General features: G+C 35.8%; 2 protein-coding genes across 2 annotated transcripts; one reads left to right on the top strand and one right to left on the bottom strand.

The window, feature by feature from the left end:
* Positions 1 to 442: 442 nt before the first annotated feature.
* Positions 443 to 11,868, top strand: glra4b (glycine receptor, alpha 4b; the record flags this gene model as incomplete). The annotated part of the gene is made up of 10 exons (XM_079416295.1): positions 443 to 513; positions 1,893 to 2,020; positions 4,736 to 4,803; positions 5,305 to 5,528; positions 5,611 to 5,693; positions 5,779 to 5,916; positions 7,013 to 7,227; positions 7,359 to 7,517; positions 10,453 to 10,557; positions 11,581 to 11,868. The coding sequence occupies 10 exons, from the start codon at positions 443 to 445 to the stop codon at positions 11,866 to 11,868; spliced, it is 1,479 nt and encodes a 492-aa protein (XP_079272421.1).
* Positions 11,869 to 16,714: 4,846 nt separating this feature from the next.
* On the bottom strand, positions 16,715 to 19,189 carry rpl36a (ribosomal protein L36A). The gene is made up of 5 exons (XM_079417289.1): positions 19,135 to 19,189; positions 18,654 to 18,759; positions 18,508 to 18,575; positions 17,509 to 17,631; positions 16,715 to 16,796 (listed from the first exon to the last, which is right to left on the bottom strand). Exons 1-5 carry the CDS (start codon positions 19,135 to 19,137, stop codon positions 16,776 to 16,778), a joined length of 321 nt encoding a protein of 106 aa, XP_079273415.1. The 5' UTR covers positions 19,138 to 19,189; the 3' UTR covers positions 16,715 to 16,775.
* Between the last annotated feature and the right edge of the window lie 1,630 nt (positions 19,190 to 20,819).

Raw genomic sequence — 20,819 nt, 5'->3', positions numbered from 1 at the left:
GAAGCACTTGATCAGTGTCATCTACCGAATATACTCAAGATATCAGGAGGTGGATGGATGGATGTTTATCCTCTGCTGCAGTGCGTCTTGGGATGTGGATCTGGAGCTCAGGTGGAGTCGTGTCACAGTTGTTTATTCTGATAAAAGTCTTTAAACGCATCTTACGCCCTGTTGCCTTCTCTCTTCTCCATGCTAGAACTGCACCTCAGGCTAGCATGTGGCCAGAGAGAAAGAAAGAGCAGAAGACCCCCTGTATACACACACACACACACACACACACACAGATGTCTCTTAGTGTGGATGCGGTGCTCAGTCAGATGGCAGTGGAGGAGAGACCAGAGTGCATCGGAATGGGCGCCCTGCCTCTCCAAAACACATCTGCTTACTGAGATTTAGCCACAGGACACCAGGGAGGGAAAGAGAGCAGCTGATGAGTGGAAGGATGTTTTCTCTGTTCTGGAGGATCCTGCTGGAGCTCTTACTGGTTTTGTGGATGTTTGAAGGGGTCATCAGGTGAGTTTTCACAGCTGTGCCATCATTCCTCACTGGCATCACCATGTGATTCATTAAAACATTTTTAGAGGCTGTTTGTGAAGATTCAAATATAGTTTGAAGTGTTTTCAGCTGTTAAAATGACCTGTTTCTTCCCTAATATTTGAATTTCCATACTTGTTCGCTTTTGTGTGCTCAGTCGTCCATATTTGGCTTGTGTGTTCAGTTCAGTAGTCTTCATGGGTGATAGGTTTATTTTAATCCCAGAGAGGGTTCTTATGTTTCCGAGTGTGTGCTTGTGTGTGTGTTTGTTGGCTTTATGTATCTGGGTCTCTAAAGTATGAGGCTGACCCATAGAGACAGCTCTGTCTGAAGTCATTTTCTCTGTTACTGAAATTGCAGATTTATTGAAGTTCACATAATGAGATTGAACTATTATTATCTGGAACGAGACGTTTTTTAGAATGACAATAAGGGCTTGTAAGACTCACCTGAGGATGCATTCATTCTGTGTCTTATTTCCATTCCCTATATACTGTGTGAGACGGGCTTTATACTTTCACAAATCACAGATTTGCCACAGTTCTGCTCACAAACAGACAGGAAAATTGAAGAGGAACTGGACCAGAAAATTTCTGAATAAGATTCAAAGTGTGTGAGAGAAAGTGCTGTCCTTTTCGCTGCTTGGACTTCTACTTAACTCTTTTTTAAAATAAAATATTAACACCTACAACAACCTGCAATTAAGTTTAAGGCAATAAAGATGTCACTGCTATCTTATCTTTTACTGCAGCCACAGAAACAGACAGAACGTGTCAGGTGGAGAGGAGTTTTAATAAAACATGAGACAGATGTTCTGATGTGCTCATTTAAAGCCTTATTAAAGGTTTTAAGTATAGACTCCTCAGGTATTTTGTTAGCAGCCAGATTTCCCTCTACCATTAATATTTCAATCTGGCATACATTATTACCAAAGCATTCAGTCAATAATGAAATGATAATAAAGGCTTTTGGCCACAGTGAATCTTAAAATGAACAACTGAAAGAGTTCATAGAGAGCATACTTATTAATAAACCACGCACATATACAGTCCAAAAGCCCACAAAGTAAATCTGGTCATTTAAAATCCAAATTTTAATTGAAGTTTCTGAAGACCAAAAGGAAGATATTAATGCAAAGAGTGTCCTTTGTTCAATATAAATGGTGGAGTGAAATCTGGTTGCTAACAAAACCAGAATATAAGTGAAAAAGATTTTGAAAGATTCGAAAGCATTTTCATTAGTGGTCTTGACTTTTGACCCCACTGTAAAACAAAAACAACTCTCTAATATGATGATCTGTTGGAGGCAGGTGTAGATATGATGTTCTGATGTGCATTTTTTTTTTTTACATTTCCCAGGTGTGTGTTTAGTAAGGAGCTCAAATCGCCCAGCAGCAGGGTGAAGCCTATGTCACCATCTGATTTTCTGGATAAATTAATGGGAAAAACATCTGGATATGATGCTCGGATCAGGCCTAACTTTAAAGGTTTGACTTCAACTCCAATCTGCTCTAGTGTAATGTAAAGTTTTAATTTATATTAAAGAAAATGTGATTTCTATTAAAAATGTATAGCAAGTGATGAGTGCATCAAAAACGGTGAAATGCTCATCTTTATGCAAATGAGAGGCAGTCACCGTCAGCCAATTTCTATCACACTACCATACAGAAGTTTTGAGTCAGTAAGATTTTTGAATGTTTTTAATATTGTCAAATTTCAAATAATTGCATTATTTGTTTTCTGCATGTTTTTGAATGAAATTGATTTCTATGATGGCAAAGAATAACATGTAACAATAAAAAACATGTATTATTGTCATCACAGTTTAAAAACGGTTGTGCTGCTTAATGTCCCCTCTGGTAAGCTATATATATATATATATATCACTAATGTCAAAATGCTGCAATCAAATATTTACAAAGCAACTGAATGCTAATTAAACATTGGCTGAATAGCATAGTCAGCTGTGTAGTTCATTTTAAGTAAATGAGGCATTTTACAGTTGTCTAGTTCTCTATGTTTGTGAAAATGCTTTATTTTTATCATTTGTAATTTGATTTGACAGTCTTAGACAACCTCTTCAGTGTTTTGTCTTGGATACTATCTGTTGCTATTTGCTGCATGTGGATTTCTTTTTATTGAAGACACCATATAGTTCAATTCTGTGCGAATTGTTTATCTAATCTAATATGTTTAAATGGGAGACGCAGAGGTTGAGTTTTCAATATTTTTCTTTTTCGATCAATTGAATGAATGCATACATTGCTGGATAGAAGGACTAATTTATTTCAAAACAATAGTCTTATTGGCCCCAATTTTTTATTAAACCGTCACTATATGTATACACTGGACATTTGGAAACCAAATTTGCATTTTTCCAAACGTTTTCCAAACGACATGTCAAGAACAGAAATGTCATTTTTAGGTGAACTATTCATTTAACCTCACCAGTAAATCTCTCACCACTTTATAATTTCGCAAAGCTGTGTTAGCCTGGAATTCCTTCTGCTGAATCCTGCTGTCAGACAGACACACGTGAGGCTGGAACTCCAGGATTTTAGGAGTCTGTCTACTGTCTTCCACTCATTCTCACTCTCTTCTGTTACTTTCTTTCAATGATATCTTGGTCATTTTTCAACATCATATAAAGCAACACAGAAGTAAGTAAAAACTGCTGTTGCAGCTTAATCTCTTTTACATAGATTGTTTTGGCAAGAACTGCAAAAATGTGATGCGGTCAGCAAAGAATATATTTACATTCTCTGTGTGCCTTGCGTGCATGTGAAAAAGTGCTGTGGCCCGAAAACACAGAGCAACATAAGATCTCATTAAACTATGTGACCCCCCATGGGTTCTCAGGTCTATTTTTTACCACCCCCACTATTCAACAAGAGAAACCAACAGGCGTTCAGAGACGAAAACCGACAGAATTCGAGACAGAATTTCAGCCCCAGACGATGAGAATGATTTCAGAAACATGCAGGATACGGCTGTCAGCTCACGCTAGATTTCTCTCCGTAAAAAGTGTCACAACAGCCTCTGTGAGGATTTGTGAGGGGCAGTTTCTCTGCTGGCATCAGGGCCATTTAGTTTGCTGTGCTGTCCGCTCGAGTGCATGTTAACCCACAGACCTAAATAAGTCTTTTCCTCTCATTCTCTTGCTTATGTTTTTTAAAACTGGAATTTCTTTTTTATTCATACTTTTTCTTCACTCCTTCCTCTTGTTTTCGCTCATGATCTCTTGCTCTCTCTCAGTAGGCATCTCTGAGCTCGTGTATATTTCATATCTGTTCTACATCTTAGAGATGTGGCCGTCAGCATGTGTGGGCGAAATGTCCCCTCTGATATGCTATATATATCACTAATGTCATGAACGTTAAATCAATAAATAAAATGCTGCAATGAAATATTTACAAAGCAACTGAATGCTAATTAAACATATTGGCTGAATAGCATAGTCAGCTGTGTAGTGAGGCATCTTACACTTGTCTAGTTCGCTATGTTCATGAAAATGCTTTATTTTATCATTTGTAATTTGATTTAACAGTCTTGGACAACCTCTTCTGTGTTTTGGCGCAGATACAACTATTTGAAAATCTGTATTCTGAGGGTGCAAAAAAATCTAAATATTGAGAAAATCGCATTTCAAGTTGTCCAAACGAAGTTCTTAGCAATGCATATTACTAATCAAAAATTAAGTTTTGAAATATTTATGGTAGGAAATTTACAAAATATCTTTATGGAACTTAATCTTTACTAATGATTTTTGGCTTAAAAGAAAAATCAATAATTTTGACCCATGAAATGAATTGTTGGCTATTGCTACAAATATACCTGTGCTAGTTATGACTGGTGTAGTGGTCCAGGGTCACATATGTTAACATGGGAGACGCAGAGGTTAAGATTTCAATATTTTTCTTTTGCCTAAGATTTGCATAACTTACATTTGGCTTTCAGTTTAGCTTTATCTTTAGTGGATTGTTTATTCCTGATGAAAAAACAGCTTAGACCAACCTAATATGATTTGCTGATTTTCCAGACTGGTCTGGTAGGCTGGTTTTGGAAAGGTATTGGCTAGCTGAGCAGCTAAACACCAGCTAGACCACTCTAAACCAGCTAAGACCAGCAAAGCGGATTAGGCTGGTTTAATTTTTTAAGAAAAATGTTAATGTTTCATATTGTGTTGTTCTTTCATTTTTTAGGTCCTCCGGTAAATGTTACTTGCAACATTTTTATCAACAGCTTTGGTTCCATCACAGAGACCACCATGGTATACACACACACACACACACACACACACACGTGACACATATATTTACATGGGAAGGATGCCTACACATAAAAAGCTCATCAGAAATATGTTTGGTCTAGAAAGTACCACAGTACACCGTTCAAAAAAGAGTTAAAATAGTCAGAATCAAGCCTGAACATGACAATCAGACTATATTGGGACTAGAATCATCAGACCCAGTTTTATGAATGATAGATTCTTAAATCTATTAAGAAGTTAGTAACTGACATTTTAGACACAATATGGCAACCATAATTAACACAGGCAAGTGGAGTAATATGAAAAGGTCCAGTGCAGTTACATGAATTAAGTACACTAATTTGTCATAAATAAGTAAGTGAATAAATAGTGGACTGGAAATAATTGTTGTACATTAACATCTATCATAATGTTAAAACATCTGTCATGTTTTAGCAAATGTCTTTGCCTCAGCTGCTGTGAATGTGATCTAATGTATTTCTGAACACACTGACTCCTCAGGATTATCGGCTGAACGTTTTTCTACGGCAGCAGTGGAATGACCCACGGCTGGCTTATAAAGAGTATCCAGATGATTCCCTGGATCTGGACCCATCCATGCTGGACTCCATCTGGAAACCAGACTTGTTCTTTGCCAATGAGAAAGGCGCCAACTTTCACGAGGTCACCACGGACAACAAACTGCTGAGGATTTTCCAGAATGGAAATGTGCTGTATAGCATCAGGTGCGATATGAGCCCCTATAGATTACTTGTATCATTCTAAACCATTACATGAATGATCATCCGAAATATCTCACTCTTTCAGACTCACTCTGATTCTGTCGTGTCCTATGGATCTGGAGAATTTTCCAATGGACATACAGATCTGCACTATGCAGTTAGAAAGCTGTAAGACTGAGCCTCCATCAACTAATCTCATGTTTATCTTATTTCTCTTTTATATGCTCATTATTCTCCGTCTTTCTCTCTCTAGTTGGCTACACTATGAATGATCTAATATTTCAGTGGTTGGATGAAGGCCCAGTGCAAGTGGCTGATGACCTTGTGCTGCCCCAGTTTGTCCTGAAAGAGGAGAAAGATCTGGGATACTGTACAAAACACTACAACACTGGTATGCTTTTGCAGTTCCACCATTATACATTTTTACTGCTTTTACAACCAGTGTTGAATGTGTGCATTACTAAGCTTTCTCTAATTTAATTAATTTTCCTTTGAAAAAGTAGAGTAGAGAATTATTGTAATTTAATTAAAGTTACCTCTGATGTAATTGCATTAAATACTGTATAGCCCATAGAACAATTCTATATAAAACAATAGTGGATTTAACATCAAAATTTAACATCTAATGTTAAAATGTATGCTTTTAATATAACCCTCTCACTTTAAATACTTGTTGCAAAATGCAATTTTACATTATTTATTTCATAGAAGTAAAAGAGTAGTTTCATGTCTATTCTTATATTGTTTAACTGATTGTGGGTAATATACAGACTACTTTTTGATTACTTTTAAATTACATTTGACCTATCTTGTTTTTCACAAAATCAATCACAAAAATGTTAAATTAAAACAAATAATTTTAAAATGAATCAAAATAAAACACTGAAGATAAAAAAAAAAGAAATGTTTTATTTGTTTACCTGCATGTCATGTGACCATAACCAATTTCAGAGAACCATGAACATGCAAATGTGATGCTTCATTATTCAAATATTTAGTTTCAAATCTAAGGGGTACTTCAAATAAAAATATTATATTAGGTGAAAGAGAATCAGATGACAAAAAAGTTGGTGAATTTGTGCCTTTTAATGTGTTTTAAAGACAAAAGTATTCCAAAGTATAACCGACTGAGTGATCATTCAAATATTAATGTGTTCATCAGTAGTTGATGCAATGTTGAAACACTTCTTAAACCTGAAATGATTTTTGTAAATTCAGTGGACAAATGCTGTGTAGCACCTGTCTAATGACTGATCTGTGTGAAATTCCACAAAACTGGAAGACTTTCTGAGTGTAAATAAGCAGTAGGCTATTATAGAAAGGAAAATTTAAAAGATGAAAAAGAGGAATTAGATAAAGGAGAATCAATAAATGGTCAATAATTATTATTATTGTGTAAATAGTGTAATCATGTAATCCATAAAAAAGTAACTGTAGTCTGATTATGAGTATTTTAAAATGTAATTTAACATGATTGTGTGTTTCAGGTAAATTCACCTGTATAGAGGTGAAATTTCATCTAGAGAGACAGATGGGTTACTATCTGATCCAGATGTACATTCCCAGCCTCTTAACAGTTATCTTGTCGTGGGTCTCCTTCTGGATCAACATGGATGCCGCCCCGGCCCGTGTTGGCCTGGGCATCACTACAGTTCTCACAATGACAACACAGAGCTCTGGATCCAGAGCATCACTGCCTAAGGTAGGTATCTACTTTATCTATCCAATCATCCACTTTAAACCTGCATGTCTTGTTAAAACGGGTTTCTATGTTTATCAACAGCATTTGACAGATGCTAAACTTTTGTTAAATCCCTGTGTGCATGCGTGCAGGTGTCATATGTTAAGGCCATTGACATCTGGATGGCAGTGTGCTTGCTGTTCGTCTTTGCTGCTTTGCTGGAGTACGCAGCAGTTAACTTTGTCTCTCGGCAACATAAAGAATTCTTCAGACTGAGGAGAAAACTGCGAAAAGAGCAACGCTATAGAGCTGTGAGTGGCAGTCTGAAACTCTCCTCTGTCATACACACGCGACATGCGTTGAGTGCCCTTAATATACTGTATATCTTTCATGAGAGCAGCCTGCTGGCCCCTTCAGAGCAGGGAGGGAAGGTCAGCGATGGCATAAAGCCATGTCATGAATATTGCACAGAGTAATACTGTTCTTTCCACACAAAAAATGTGGGCCAACACGAATGGGAGGAAAGTGAAGGAGCTGCAGGATTTTAAATCAGGGAAATGTCTCAGTGAAGCAGAATACTAAACGCTTAGCTGAACTGTTAAATTAAGCATTATTTCTCTTTTACCAATTGGAAATGCTAAAACAGTAATCGTATTCAAACAGGTTTTCTGAACCTTGATCTATGATTGGTTGCCCTGCCCAAAGCTCACACGATTGGTTGATCCAGTGTTGTTGGGTCAAGCTGGTTTGGGTGCTCAAATAAACAAAGTATTGTTCTGAGAGCATCACAGAGCTTGGGAAACTTACTGGGGGAATTTAAACTATGGCTTTCTTATAGTTTATAAATATTAAGATGTCTGATTATTAAGACGACCCTGTTCTGACACTGAAAATGTTCAAAATTCAGTTTTAAGAAATGTATTTTACTTTGTTATACTCAATGACTATCAAGGTGAATCTCATGAAGCCTGTCAAGAACATAATTGTACAATTTTTACCCTAGAAGGGGGAAAAAAAGAGAAAATATATTTTTCAGTTCAACAAATACTATAATTCTGGACAAAATAAGTAATGTATTTACCCTACCATTTAAGTTTTTTTTTTTAGTAAATTAAAAATTCCGCAAAGATGCATTAAATTTTTTAAATTGACAGTAAAGACATGGTCATCATGTTTTTCACAAAACCCTTAAAAAACAATGATTTCTTTCACAAGTGACCCTGAAGACTGAGGAAATGTCTGCTAAATATTCAGTTTAGCAGACATTTGAATACATATCAGATCACATGAATAAATTACTTTTAAAATATATTAATATTGAAAATGGCGATTTTAGATTTTAATATTTCACAATATTATTTTTTTTTTAAAATAAAATAAATTAAAAATGAAAACATCTTACCAACACCAACTTTCTGTAGTGTTTATATATTATTTGAGAAAAATTAATATCTAATTTTCTTTTTTTTTTTAATATGTGTTCCATTAAAAAATAGAAACAAACCCTTAAGAAAAACATCCAGATGCATTATGCTAATGAGATTGGGGAGGGGTAGTTGTGCTTGTCATGAAAATTTCGCAATGCACTTTTAATGGTCCTAAAAATAGCTTCATTTTCTTGATGTAACACATAAATTCTTGTTTTGTCGTTGGATTTTTGAGCTGTATTATGACAGACATGCTCTTTGTCTGCTTGGAATAGAAGACTATTCCTAGACTCCTCTCAGGAGTTTTTGTCAGCAGAAACTGCAGTTATTTCCCTATCTTTGTTACTCTACTCCTAACCAGCTAGTTGAGAGAACATCGTGGCTTTCTTTTGGACACTTAAGACACTGTCCTGCCACAAAGAGAGAATAAATATTACACTATCCTGTCCTTTTCTATTCCTCCTCCAGCTCCCCTCTATCGCCCTGCAGGACAGGCTGTGTGTGTGTGTGTGTGTGTGTGTGTGTGAGACCCAGTGGGTGAGTTGGTGGTGCTGTGCCCCCTCATTTGCCTTAGGGATGCTGTTAGGCATGCAACATGCAAACATGCTTACACACTACTGCACTCAAGCTTTTAGGGACAATGTACATATGCACCCCATTATGTATGTTAGCCACATACATAGAAACACATACACACACACACACACACACAGTCTGATTGGCTGTTTGGTCACAGGCAGAACGCTGCAGTAGGCTGTCTGATCTCATGTGCACTAAGTCACCCAAAGCAGCGACCTGTACACAATGTGATTCAACACAAACACACAAACACACCTAACTGACTGGATCTCACACTCAAAAAAGCATATTTTCCCTAAGGAACAAATATGCTGTCACTGTTAATATTACACACACACACACACACACACACACAGAGAGAGAGAGAGAGAGAGAGAGAGAGAGAGAGATTGAAAATATCACCAAGAATAAGTAACCTGGAAAAAAGGGGAAGACTGAGGAAAGCCAAAGAAAGCTGGCACATGAAAGGAAGACAAAGCCAAAGCAAACCTCTGAAACTGACAATAACATATTTAGACTAAAAAACAAATAAAGACTTATTTTTATGTAGAAAATATATGTATCTTAGAGAGTAAATTCATTGTTTAAAACTAAAGCCCAGCTAACAATAATATGTTCTAAGAATATTTTGCTAATGTTCCCAATAAATTATTAAAATATGTTATTGCTGAATGTTTAAAATGTCAAGTTTTACAAATGTTTTTTCTTGGTTACGCTAATGTTAAAGGAATATTCCATTTGATCATTTTGCAAACATTATGGAAACGTTACTTTGAATGTTCTCTTAACATTCTGGAACAAGTTGTCACATTAAAAAAGTATTAGACAGAAAGATGTTTCAGATAATCAATAATGTATAATTTTATCATATTTTGTGGTAACATTTGAGAACAGAACACTTTTAATGACCATTCTGTTAACATTACTGGAAGAACATCAGTTCATAACTTTGAGAAAAGGTTGCTAGAATGTTAGCTGAATTCCTGAGAATGTTCCCTGTTATATGTGATGGTTCAGAGTGAAATCTGCTCACTGACTTAGTTACGTCTTGACAAATTAAAGATATTACTGTAGAAATGTGCATGCCCACTAGAGATTTTTAAGGTACATTGTGACCCCATTTCAGATCTGTAATGCATAGTTACAGAGGAGGTCTGTTGAGGAGAGCACTGGAAGAGAATATTTTATTGTTTAAATAAATGATGACGTTTTTAAATAAGTGTCTTTGTATTGTCTTCAGGCATCTGGTCAGGCTGGAGGAGCAGAGATGAAGAACAAAAGTAACAACGTCACAGGGAGTACACCAAGTAGAGGCACACAACGCCACTGCAGTGCCTGTGCACGGGTATATGCACCCACAAATTCAATATTTACATACAAACACTCCTGCCTTTAGAATATTTGATTCTGATTGGTCATTCTTTTTTTTCCTTTTTTTTTTTTTTTTTACCATAGATATGTTGCCATTATTGATGGCAACATAACTGTGCTACTTTCATGTCTTTCATATCTTATCCCTTTACATAAAAATTCAAGTTTGATAACTAATTGGTAATCTTGCCATATGTAACTACATACAGTATCTCACAGAAGTGAGTACACTCCTCACATTTTTGTAAATATTTTATTATATCTTTTCATGTGACAACACTGAAGAAATGACACTTTGATACAATGTAAAGTATTGAGTGTACAGCTTGTATAACAGTGTAAATTTGCTGTCCCCTCAGAATAACTCAACACACAGCCATTAATGTCTAAACCGCTGGCCAAAAAAGTGAGTAAACTTTTGAAAATGTCCAAATTGGGCCCAAATTGACATAAAATATTTACAAAAATGTGAGGTGTGCACTCACTTCTGTGAGATACTGTAAATAATAAATGCCATTAATGGTAGGTTAATGTTTCCCAGTTAAAACAAGAAAACAAAAACATCACTAAGAGATAAAAAGAGCTGGATGAGAAATTAAAATAGCGAGAGACTTTTTTACAAAGCAGCTAAATATATTAGTTAAGTAGCCCATAGAAAATGTTTCTTCATATATATATATATATATATATATATATATAAGAAATGTTTCTTGATCAGAAAATTAGCATATTAGAATGATTTCTGAAGGATGTAACACTGGCTACTTGAAATTCAGCTTTCCCATCACAGGAATAAAAGACATTTTATTTATATAATATTTTAAATAAATAAATTCAATTGTAATGATATTTCACAGGATTACTGATTTCCGCATTTTTTATCAAATATATGCAGCCATGGTGAACATAAGAGAGTTCTAGAAACCTTAAAAAATCTTGCCGACCCCAAACTTTTGAATGATAGTCTATATTTATATATTTTTGTGGTTTCCTTCAGGAAGAGCAGTTAGCCTCACAGAATCAGGACTTGTACTTCACGGGATACGGGATGGACAGCTGTCTGTCTGGGGATGGGCCTCTCTCTGAGGCTGCTGCCATGTTTGCAGGCCTGCCACCCGGCCACGTTCTGTTTGATATCCGCCGCCGCTTCGTGGAACGAGCAAAGCGGATCGACACCATCTCACGAGCAGTCTTCCCCCTCAGCTTCCTCGTTTTCAACGTGTTCTATTGGATCACGTACAAAGTGCTTAGAAATGAGGACATTCACCCTGCCCTGCAACCCTGACTCCTTTTAAGACTTCTGAACTTCCCAGTATCCCATTTTGTGAGCCCGTTTAAATCCAGTGTGAGGATGAAATCCTGTATCAAGGATGTTTAAAATCAAACCAGTTGAGGAAAGGTGCAACACGTTCTCTCTGCACGAGTGAACATACAGTCATGGCCAAAAATATTGGCACCCTTGGTAAATCTGATCAAAGAAGGCTGTGAAAATTAATCTGGATTGTTAATCCTTTTTATCTTTTATTTAAAAAATTCACAAAAATCTAACCTTTCATTAGATAATAAGAATTTAAAATGGGGGGAAATATCATTATGAAATAAATGTTTTTCTCAAATACACGTTGGACACAATTATTGGCACCCCTAGAAATTCTTACAAGTAAAATATCTCTGAAGTATATTCCCCTTCATATTCACAATTTTGAGCACTCCAGGGTGATTATGAACATTAAATTATCCAGCCATTGCTTCCTGTTTCACAGAAATATAAATAGGAGGGAAAACAAAGTCTAAATTCCCTTAATCATCCATCACAATGAGAAAAACCAAATAATATATTTCTGATGTGCAGCAAAAGATAATTGAACTTCCCAAATTAGTGAAGTGGATTTAAGAAAAGAGCTAGAGCAGTGAAATATTCCCATTTCCACCATCAGGGCAATAATTAAGAATTTACAATCAACAGAAAATGTTACGAAACTGCCTGGAAGAGGTCGTGTGTCTATATCATCCTAATGCATGGTGAGGAGGAGAGTTTGAGTGGCCAAAGACTCTCCAAAGATCACAGCTGGAGAATTGCAGAAAATAGTTGAGTCTCGGGGTCAGAAAACCTTAAAAAAAATTGTCAAACAGCCCCTACATCACCACATGTTGTTTGGGAGGGTTTCAAGAAAAATTCTCCTAGCTCATCCAAAAACAAACTCCAGCATATTCAGTTATCAGACACGACTGGAACTTCAAATGGGACTGGCTTCTATTATCAGATGAAACTAAAAAACAAGCTTTTTAGCAGTAAACACTCAAGATGGGTTTGGTGAACACAGGGATAAAAAGTACCCCATGTGTACAATGAAATATACTGCTGTATTTTTGATGTTGTGGACACAGGGGCGTAGCAGCCAGGGATTATTAGAAACAGGTGATTCTGCCCCCCGCACTTTTTTGACCCACCGTCAATATTTCCACCCGCGTTCTCTGATTTGTTACTTAGATTTGAGTGAACTAACATTCAGCCAATCACAAGGCAAATAATCTCTTTGGCGTGTCTGCCATGAGCTTCAAATCACATGCTGCTCTCGCGGTTTCATTCATTCACTTCTTTGCTCTTTGGCGATTATGCCCCCCCCCCCCCCCCCCCCCAAATTATCCTTTCCCAAGTCCAAGTGTTAAGAATTAAGATACAAGTTATTGTTCAAGTGTAGTGTAATTGAAATATTGTCTATAAAATATCTTTATTTCATAAAAAGTACATTTTTATTTAATCAGAAAATATGTCCACAGTAGTCTCAGATATTGATGTTCACAGTGGTCTAAGTCCTGAAGTTATTTTTTCAAATTTAAGTATGATATCACAAAATAGGTTCCTGTGAGCTATCACGTTCACAAAATTGCAACTATGGTGCTCTAAAACGCCAATTGTATTCTATTTAGAATTTATTATATAAACATGAATGTACTTACTTTGTACATTATGTACATAATTTATTTTCCTTTGAGGGTCACATCACCTGACAGCTGTCCCCCCCACCTTTTAAAATGGCTGCTACGCCCCTGTGTGGGCCTATATTTCTGCTGGAGGTCCTGGACATCTTGTTTAGACTCATGGCATCATGGATTCTATCAAATACCAACAGATAAAAAAAATCAATGAGTGACTGACTCTGTTAGAAATCTTATAATGGGCATGTCTGGATCTTCCAAACGGACTATAATCCAAACACAAACCTCAAAAACAACATAAAAATGGGTCACTGAGGACAAAACCAAGCTTCTGCTATGGCCATTCCAGTCCTCTGACCTGAACCCTGTAGAAAATGAGTGAGATGAACTGAAGAGAAGAAGCACCGTCATGGAGCTGGGAATCTAAAGTGAATCTAGTGATTCTGGGTGAAGGAATGGTCTCTGATCTCTTGTCAGGTGTTCTCTAACCTCATCAGGCATTATAGGAGAAAATCTAGAGCTGTTAAACTGGCAAATGGAGGTTTCAAAAAGTATTGAATAAAAGGGTGCCGTTAATTGTGGCCGATGTGTATTAGAGAAAAACATTTTTCATAATGATATTTTCCCCCATTTTAAATTCTTATTATCCAATGAAAGGTTATATATATTTTTTTTTTTAAATAAAAGATCAAAAGGATAAACAATGCAGATGGATTTTTACAGCCTTCTTTGATCATATTTATTAAAGGTGCTGATATTTTTGGCCATGGCTGTATATGCATGTCTATGACCACTTTTGAAAAGATCTAAACCTTTAATCACTGAATTACTCCTGACCTTTGAGATTGAGCAAGTTATTTTTTTCTCACTGAGCACACTTGTTTGTCTATTATAAAAAAAAAATGTTCTAAACATAGGGTTTGTTTGGCAGCTTTTTTCCCAGTCATGTATATATAGTTATCCACATAAGCACTGAAATCTAAAAAGTACATTTTATTTATTTACATGCATCAAATTGGCTATCACAACTGGCAATGCAATCATGAATTTTGGTTTAAAGAGGTCATCAGATGCAAAATTCACTTACAAGTTGTTTGAACATAAATGTGTGTTGGAAGTGTGTGTACACATCCATCCTATAATGATAAAAATCCACCCAGTGGTTTTTTTTTTTAAATCCCTATTTTAAAATCCTCTTTCTCAAATCAGGCTGTTCTGAGATTCCTGTCAGAATGACGTAGTTCTGTACAGGCTGCTCCCAAACAAGACCATCTTACCTTAGACCCGCCCTGAATGAACTGTCATCAGTCCATCATCGTGTGGACTACGGTGCAGGGGAAGACAAGATGTCTCCGATTAGGCGAATTAAGTGTTTAGTTGTTGGATGTAATAATGAATATAGCAGTCGTCATTTACTCCCGGCTTGGCCATGCGTCTATGTTTGCCCGAGTCATTCGTGATCCAGCTTTATCTACAGAAGTGAGTATATGGGTTTTTATGAATCTTTGCAAATCGCCTTTCCTAATAAGTTTTGCGGCTGAAGTTTAGTATGCTTCATAGATATATATATATATATATATATACCTAGACAGTGTTGGGGAGTAACTAGTTATGTAACGGAATTATGTAATTTAATTACAAAATAAATGTAATTGTAATCAGTTAGTTACTGAGAAAAAAGTTGTAATTAAATGAGTTACTTATATAATTACAAAGGGGGTCACATCTCCCACATACAGATTTAACTGCTCTAAAATATGAGACACCATTGTTTCAGGAGTTTAGGACACATGATTATTCAGTTTTATTTCCTATTTGGATTAATGTATTTGCTTTATTTTTTTATCATCAACTTTTTTTTTTCTAAGCTATTGTTAGATGCCAGTGTTTCCTGTCATAACTTAGCAAAGATTTGATTTCAAAAACATTAGCATAGCTATTAAACTATTTCTTGTTATGGTTTTAAATCTTTATGATCAGAATGATCTCAAAGTAATTCTGATTTTGTGGTGGCTGTGCTATAAAATTAAATTATTATAATCTTAATACAAGCGATGAAGGATTTTGAAAGTCTGACAGTGTTGAGTACTATAAGGTTAACCCTGCCTGGTTTACATGTTTTAAAAATATTAAAAAATGACATTAGAAATTTAGAAAGGTAATCAAATGTAATCAGTTACATTACTTTAATAAAGTAATTGAAAAGTTACACTACTTATTACATTTTAAATAGGGTAACTTGTAATCTGTAACCTATTACATTTCCAAAGTAACCTTCCCAACACTGTACCTAGATGCCTCATTATGGACTGTTTCTATGGGCCGCGATACGTAAGCCATCTGCCATTTTTGGAACGGTCTGTGAATCTTTGAGCGCATTGACTGTGTGCATCTACAACAGCAAGTTATACGCTTGTATATCTTTGAATATTCATTGATTATGATGAATACGAGATGGCTGACGCGTCAATGTATCTGGAGCGGTCAAGTAATCTACCACTGATCTATAATAGTATAATAGTCATTATATAGGGATCAGTGGAATCTACACATCTACGGTCTGCTCGTCACTCCACGGAAGAGGGAGGCAGTCAGCAGAGCTCATTAGCATTTAAAGCAACATGGAGTGCTGAAGACAGAGCTGATTTTGACAGGGTAAAGGTGTTTTTTACACTACCATCCCAAATTTTTTAACCAAAGTATGTTATAGACTTTTCATTGAGAAAAGAAATCATATCAACTTGTGTAAAATGGGCATCCAATGACCTCTTTAACTAATTAGTCTAAAAATGCACTTTTCAGGTTGATCTAATATAATGCGTGTACGTTCTAGTGCAAAAACACCAGGGGATGCTTTTTTTTTTTTTAAAGACAATTCCTTCCCTACAGCTGCTAAGTTAAGGGTTTCTAACATTAATTTTTTTTTATGTGTTGTGTCTCCTTGTTCTGTCCCTGACTACACACAAAACTGCGTAAGAGTCTAAGTAAAGATTTATCTTCCGCTGCGGGATGCATAATTTGCTTTACCCCAACAGCTGCACGAGACACAAGACATCTGCTGTTAAAGCAACACTTTTGTATGCATTCATGTAAGCAAAGTTGCCATTTTGGTCCCCTACGGTGCACTGGTGTGGAACTTCATTTGGAAACACAGTTTGATACTGATGATTAATATAAGGCAAGAGTCAGCATAACTGTATACAACTTTTATTGACAGTGATGGTAAACCACAACAGAAGCATTTGGCCCAGCTCAGAACTGGATGACCTGGCCCTGTAAGAGAAAGACGAGAATAGAAATTAGGCATTTTCATTCTCTTGACAGGTTGAAAATTTTCATCGGTTCAGTACCTAGTTTAGGGAAAATGCTTATTTGAAGGCCCAAACATTTATGACGTGATTAATTCTAATAATTAAAAAGCCATGGACAAAATGTTCAAACTTAATTCAGACAAAGTTAAGAAACGGGTCCACTACTGATTATTTTAGTAAACTAGACATTGTAAAATACACCTGCCTCAAACAAATTTCCATTACTTTTCAATTTACTGTACAACTAAAAAATTCAGGGTTGCACTTTTTTTTTTTTACAGTACGTGTACTTAGTGTTCATACCTAAGAAAGTACTGGCAATATAAGTTAACCACATGGGGTAGAGTTAGGTTTAGGTTCAGGGTTAGTACCTAGATATTACCCTGTTATTGTAATTACTTCAATAAGTACATAGTATGTACATGGGGAACAGGACAATAAAATAAATCAACCACAAATCTTTGTTTACTACATAAATATCAAATGCATTTTTATGTACCTAGTAAGTCTTGTTCCAGGTTTCCCATTATGAAAACCCTCAAAAATATATAATCTCTCGTGCATCCAAAGTTTTACTATCAGTACAAAAAGTTCCAAATTCTGTGTTTAATTTATAAGTTTTTTTTTTTTTTTAACCAACGTGATGTCAAGTCAGCTGATGTGTATTCCTTTACCTTTCTCTTCTTGTCTCCTCCTAACTCAAAGTGTTTGCATCTCTTAATGGCCAACATCCTCTTTGAGCGGCAGTTGGGCTCCACGCACTCCAGCCTCAGTACGATCTTCTTTGTGGTTTTAGCCTGCGGCACAAGGAGGGAAAAGTTACATCCATACAATTAATCAATCTTTAGCAAAACCTGTTTCCCACAAACAATGTAGATCTAGACTCAACTAAAATGCTTAGGGGGTCATTTGTGGAAAGTTTAAAGCTTCATGTACATGTGAAATTTACTTTAGGCTCTGTTTATCTGTGATCTGATCAGAAGTGGTGAAACAGATCACTGTTACACATGCAACTTGAATACACCTCCTGTGACCAGCTGTCATGTTTACACTGCAAATTTGATGTTCAAAAGGAATGTGACCACTACCTCTTTTTTTTTTTTAAATGAACCTCATTCATTAATATTTAGTACTGTTCACTTGTAATCAGATAGCCAGAAGCTGATGTTACAACACTTAAAGAATCTTAGGCTCAATATTCATCCAAATTCCAATACTGCAACATTTAGTAAAATGCCAAATAAAGACATTTAACCATGTCAAAAAATACATATATATTGACAATACTAACAATAACCCTAAAACACTTCTGGCCTGCAGTTTACCATGTGTAGATAAGTTTCCACCAAAGTCTACACCAGTGGGTCTCATTTTTGTCAAGTACTAGAAGAAAACATTTTAGTTTTACTGTACAAAGAACAGTTACATCCTTTGCTGAATAATGAAATAAAAAGTGCTTCACTAGGTCTACACTGTTGATTTAAAAAGTATATGTAAACTACTGTGTTGCAACAACACCTAAAGTGTTTTAATTACAGATACTTAATTGAAAATACAACAATATCGCTTAAGAGCAATATTAAAATAGAAGACTTTGAAAACTGCTGGTCTACGTTAAACATGGCAACTCTTGCATCCATACTCCCGACACCCATCTGCAAGACCCAACATACCTTTTTCCTGAAAATAGGCTTCGTCTGTCCTCCATAACCACTCTGCTTTCTGTCGTAACGCCTCTTTCCTAGAAAAAAAACAAATGCAGGTAAAACTCTTCAGACATTGAACACGCTGTCGATGTCTCAGTCAGCGCTTCACTTACCCTGGGCGTACAGAGAGTCTTTGCCCTTCTTGTACTGGGTCACTTTATGTGGCTGGTGCTTCTTGCATTTCTTGCAGTAGGTCCTGCGGGTCTTCGGCACGTTCACCTAAAGATAAACACGCATATTAGCGTTAGCGCTCAAGCTAATCGGCATTTTCCCTAAATACACAGAAAATGTCGTAAATTAAAGGGTGTGCATTATAATTTCGAATACATAAAGACAAAAAACTAGTGTTTCTTTAAGATTATCCCAAAATACAACTCATAGGCGGCTACAACTAAAACATCTGCATTACGAGTTGGGAAATCGGCAAATAGAGAATAATCATCTCATTTGTCACATAAACGATTAAATAAAACATTTTATATGTTGCCGAAGATGTATACATTCACACCGTACAGTATGTTTGGGTCTAGGTTATTCACATATTTAGGATTAAAACAGATTTTGGATGAAACTCCACAGGACAATATTACGCACCATGGTTGCCCTCGCGGCGCAGGAGCAAAGAGGAAGTGCAGACGTCACTCAGAGCATTAGTACCGGGTCGAGCAAGAGAAGTCTCGCGCTGTTTCCTGTTGCACGATGCTACCACCTAATGGTCGACATAGCAAGCATATATATATATATATATATATATATATATATACATATATATACATACATATATATATATACATACATATATATATATATATATATATATATATACATATATATATATATATATATATATATATATATATATATAGCAGTTTTTACCTGTAATTATTGATCAGTTAGTACACTGTAAGAAAAATATGTAGATAAATGGAAAAGGTGCTAGAAATTTTCCACGACATATCAGTTATCCATTGTGTAACTCGAAAACACAAAATACAATGCGTAATTTAAAATGCAGATAAAAAACCCTTTAACATAGTATTCATGTAATTCATGGTTAAGAATAAGAAAGCCTGTAAGTTGGTGTCTCTATTGGATTTGTATAATTTAATTTAAAAGCCCTCTTTGTTGTATTTTATTTTTGGAAGCATGTTCTTCTTTCTTTCTTTCTTTCTTTCTTTCTTTCTTTCTTTCTTTCTTTCTTTCTTTCTTTCTTTCTTTCTTTCTTTCTTTCTTTCTTTCTTTCTTTCTTTCTTTCTTTCTTTCTGGTTTAGTTCGGCTCATTTGGAAGCTTTTTTGTTGTTGTTGTTGTTCTCTTTTTGGTTATGCTCAACCAAGGCTGAAAAAGTTTAGATTTATTCTGAAATGTGATTATGTACCTTGTTTGGTTGTAAAGCTTAAAAAAAAACTTCATGCGGCGCCGCAAGGATCGGCTGCCGCCTGATTCGTTAAAGCAATGCAAAAGAAAAAAAAAAAGTTGGCAACACTGTAGCCAGGTATCGCGATATTTTCTCGAAACGTAACCAAAACGCGAGTTACTTTTTGATATCTCCTCAGAAAAGACGACAAGAAGCTTTATTTACCAACAATTTACCAAATATTTGTATTTACAGAGTAGCTATTGCCAGATTTGAAATCACAATAACTGAAGAAGTCTGTTCTCAAAAACACAATTATAAAAGGGAAGAGAAGTTTCAAAGACCAGGAAAGTATGCTTTTTTGTGCTATTTAAGTGTTGAGTTTATATTTTCGTTGAGTTAATTTTTGTAACTGGTTGGCAGACCTTGAACCCGCAGTGTTTTTTTTTTTGGAAATGGGGAAGAAAGTGATAACAGGTATGGTGGTTATAAGGAATATTTGTACTAAATGACGGATAACCAAAAACATATTTGAAATCAGAAGTGATGTCATAAACATGGTAATATTTTAATAACAAAAATGTTCAAACTGTTCTTTTTCTACTGATGTTCCTCATTTGTTATAGTTTGTTGTCATTTTTGGTTTGACAGAGAATAATGAAGTATAAAGAACAAGTAGTAAATGAAACCACACTGTTTGTGCTGCTGTGCCTGCTGGCCGTATGAGAAGCTGATATGGACTGGCACATGCAGCATGCTGCTGGCTGCCACTATCACCATGGTGACACTCACTAGGTCATTTCCTATGAGCTGTAATAACATCTGCCTGACCCAGTGACTTCAAGGTGCATTCTGCACATTATACTGGCCTGCTAGATGTTACTAGAAAACCATGCCTGCACATTCAGGGTTTGTATTGACATG

This window comes from Barbus barbus (assembly GCF_936440315.1).
Source record: "Barbus barbus genome assembly, chromosome: 5".
NCBI lineage: Eukaryota > Metazoa > Chordata > Actinopteri > Cypriniformes > Cyprinidae > Barbus > Barbus barbus.
The sequence above is the reverse complement of the archived record's forward strand: the minus strand, read 5'-3'. Positions and strand labels throughout refer to the sequence as shown.

Coding starts and splice junctions, on each gene's coding strand:
- rpl36a (XM_079417289.1), bottom strand. Junction 17,632..18,507: donor AGCCTATTTTCAGGAAAAAG/GTATGTTGGGTC, acceptor CTTGTGCCGCAG/GCTAAAACCACAAAGAAGAT. Junction 16,797..17,508: donor GAGGAGACAAGAAGAGAAAG/GTAAAGGAATAC, acceptor TTTCTCTTACAG/GGCCAGGTCATCCAGTTCTG.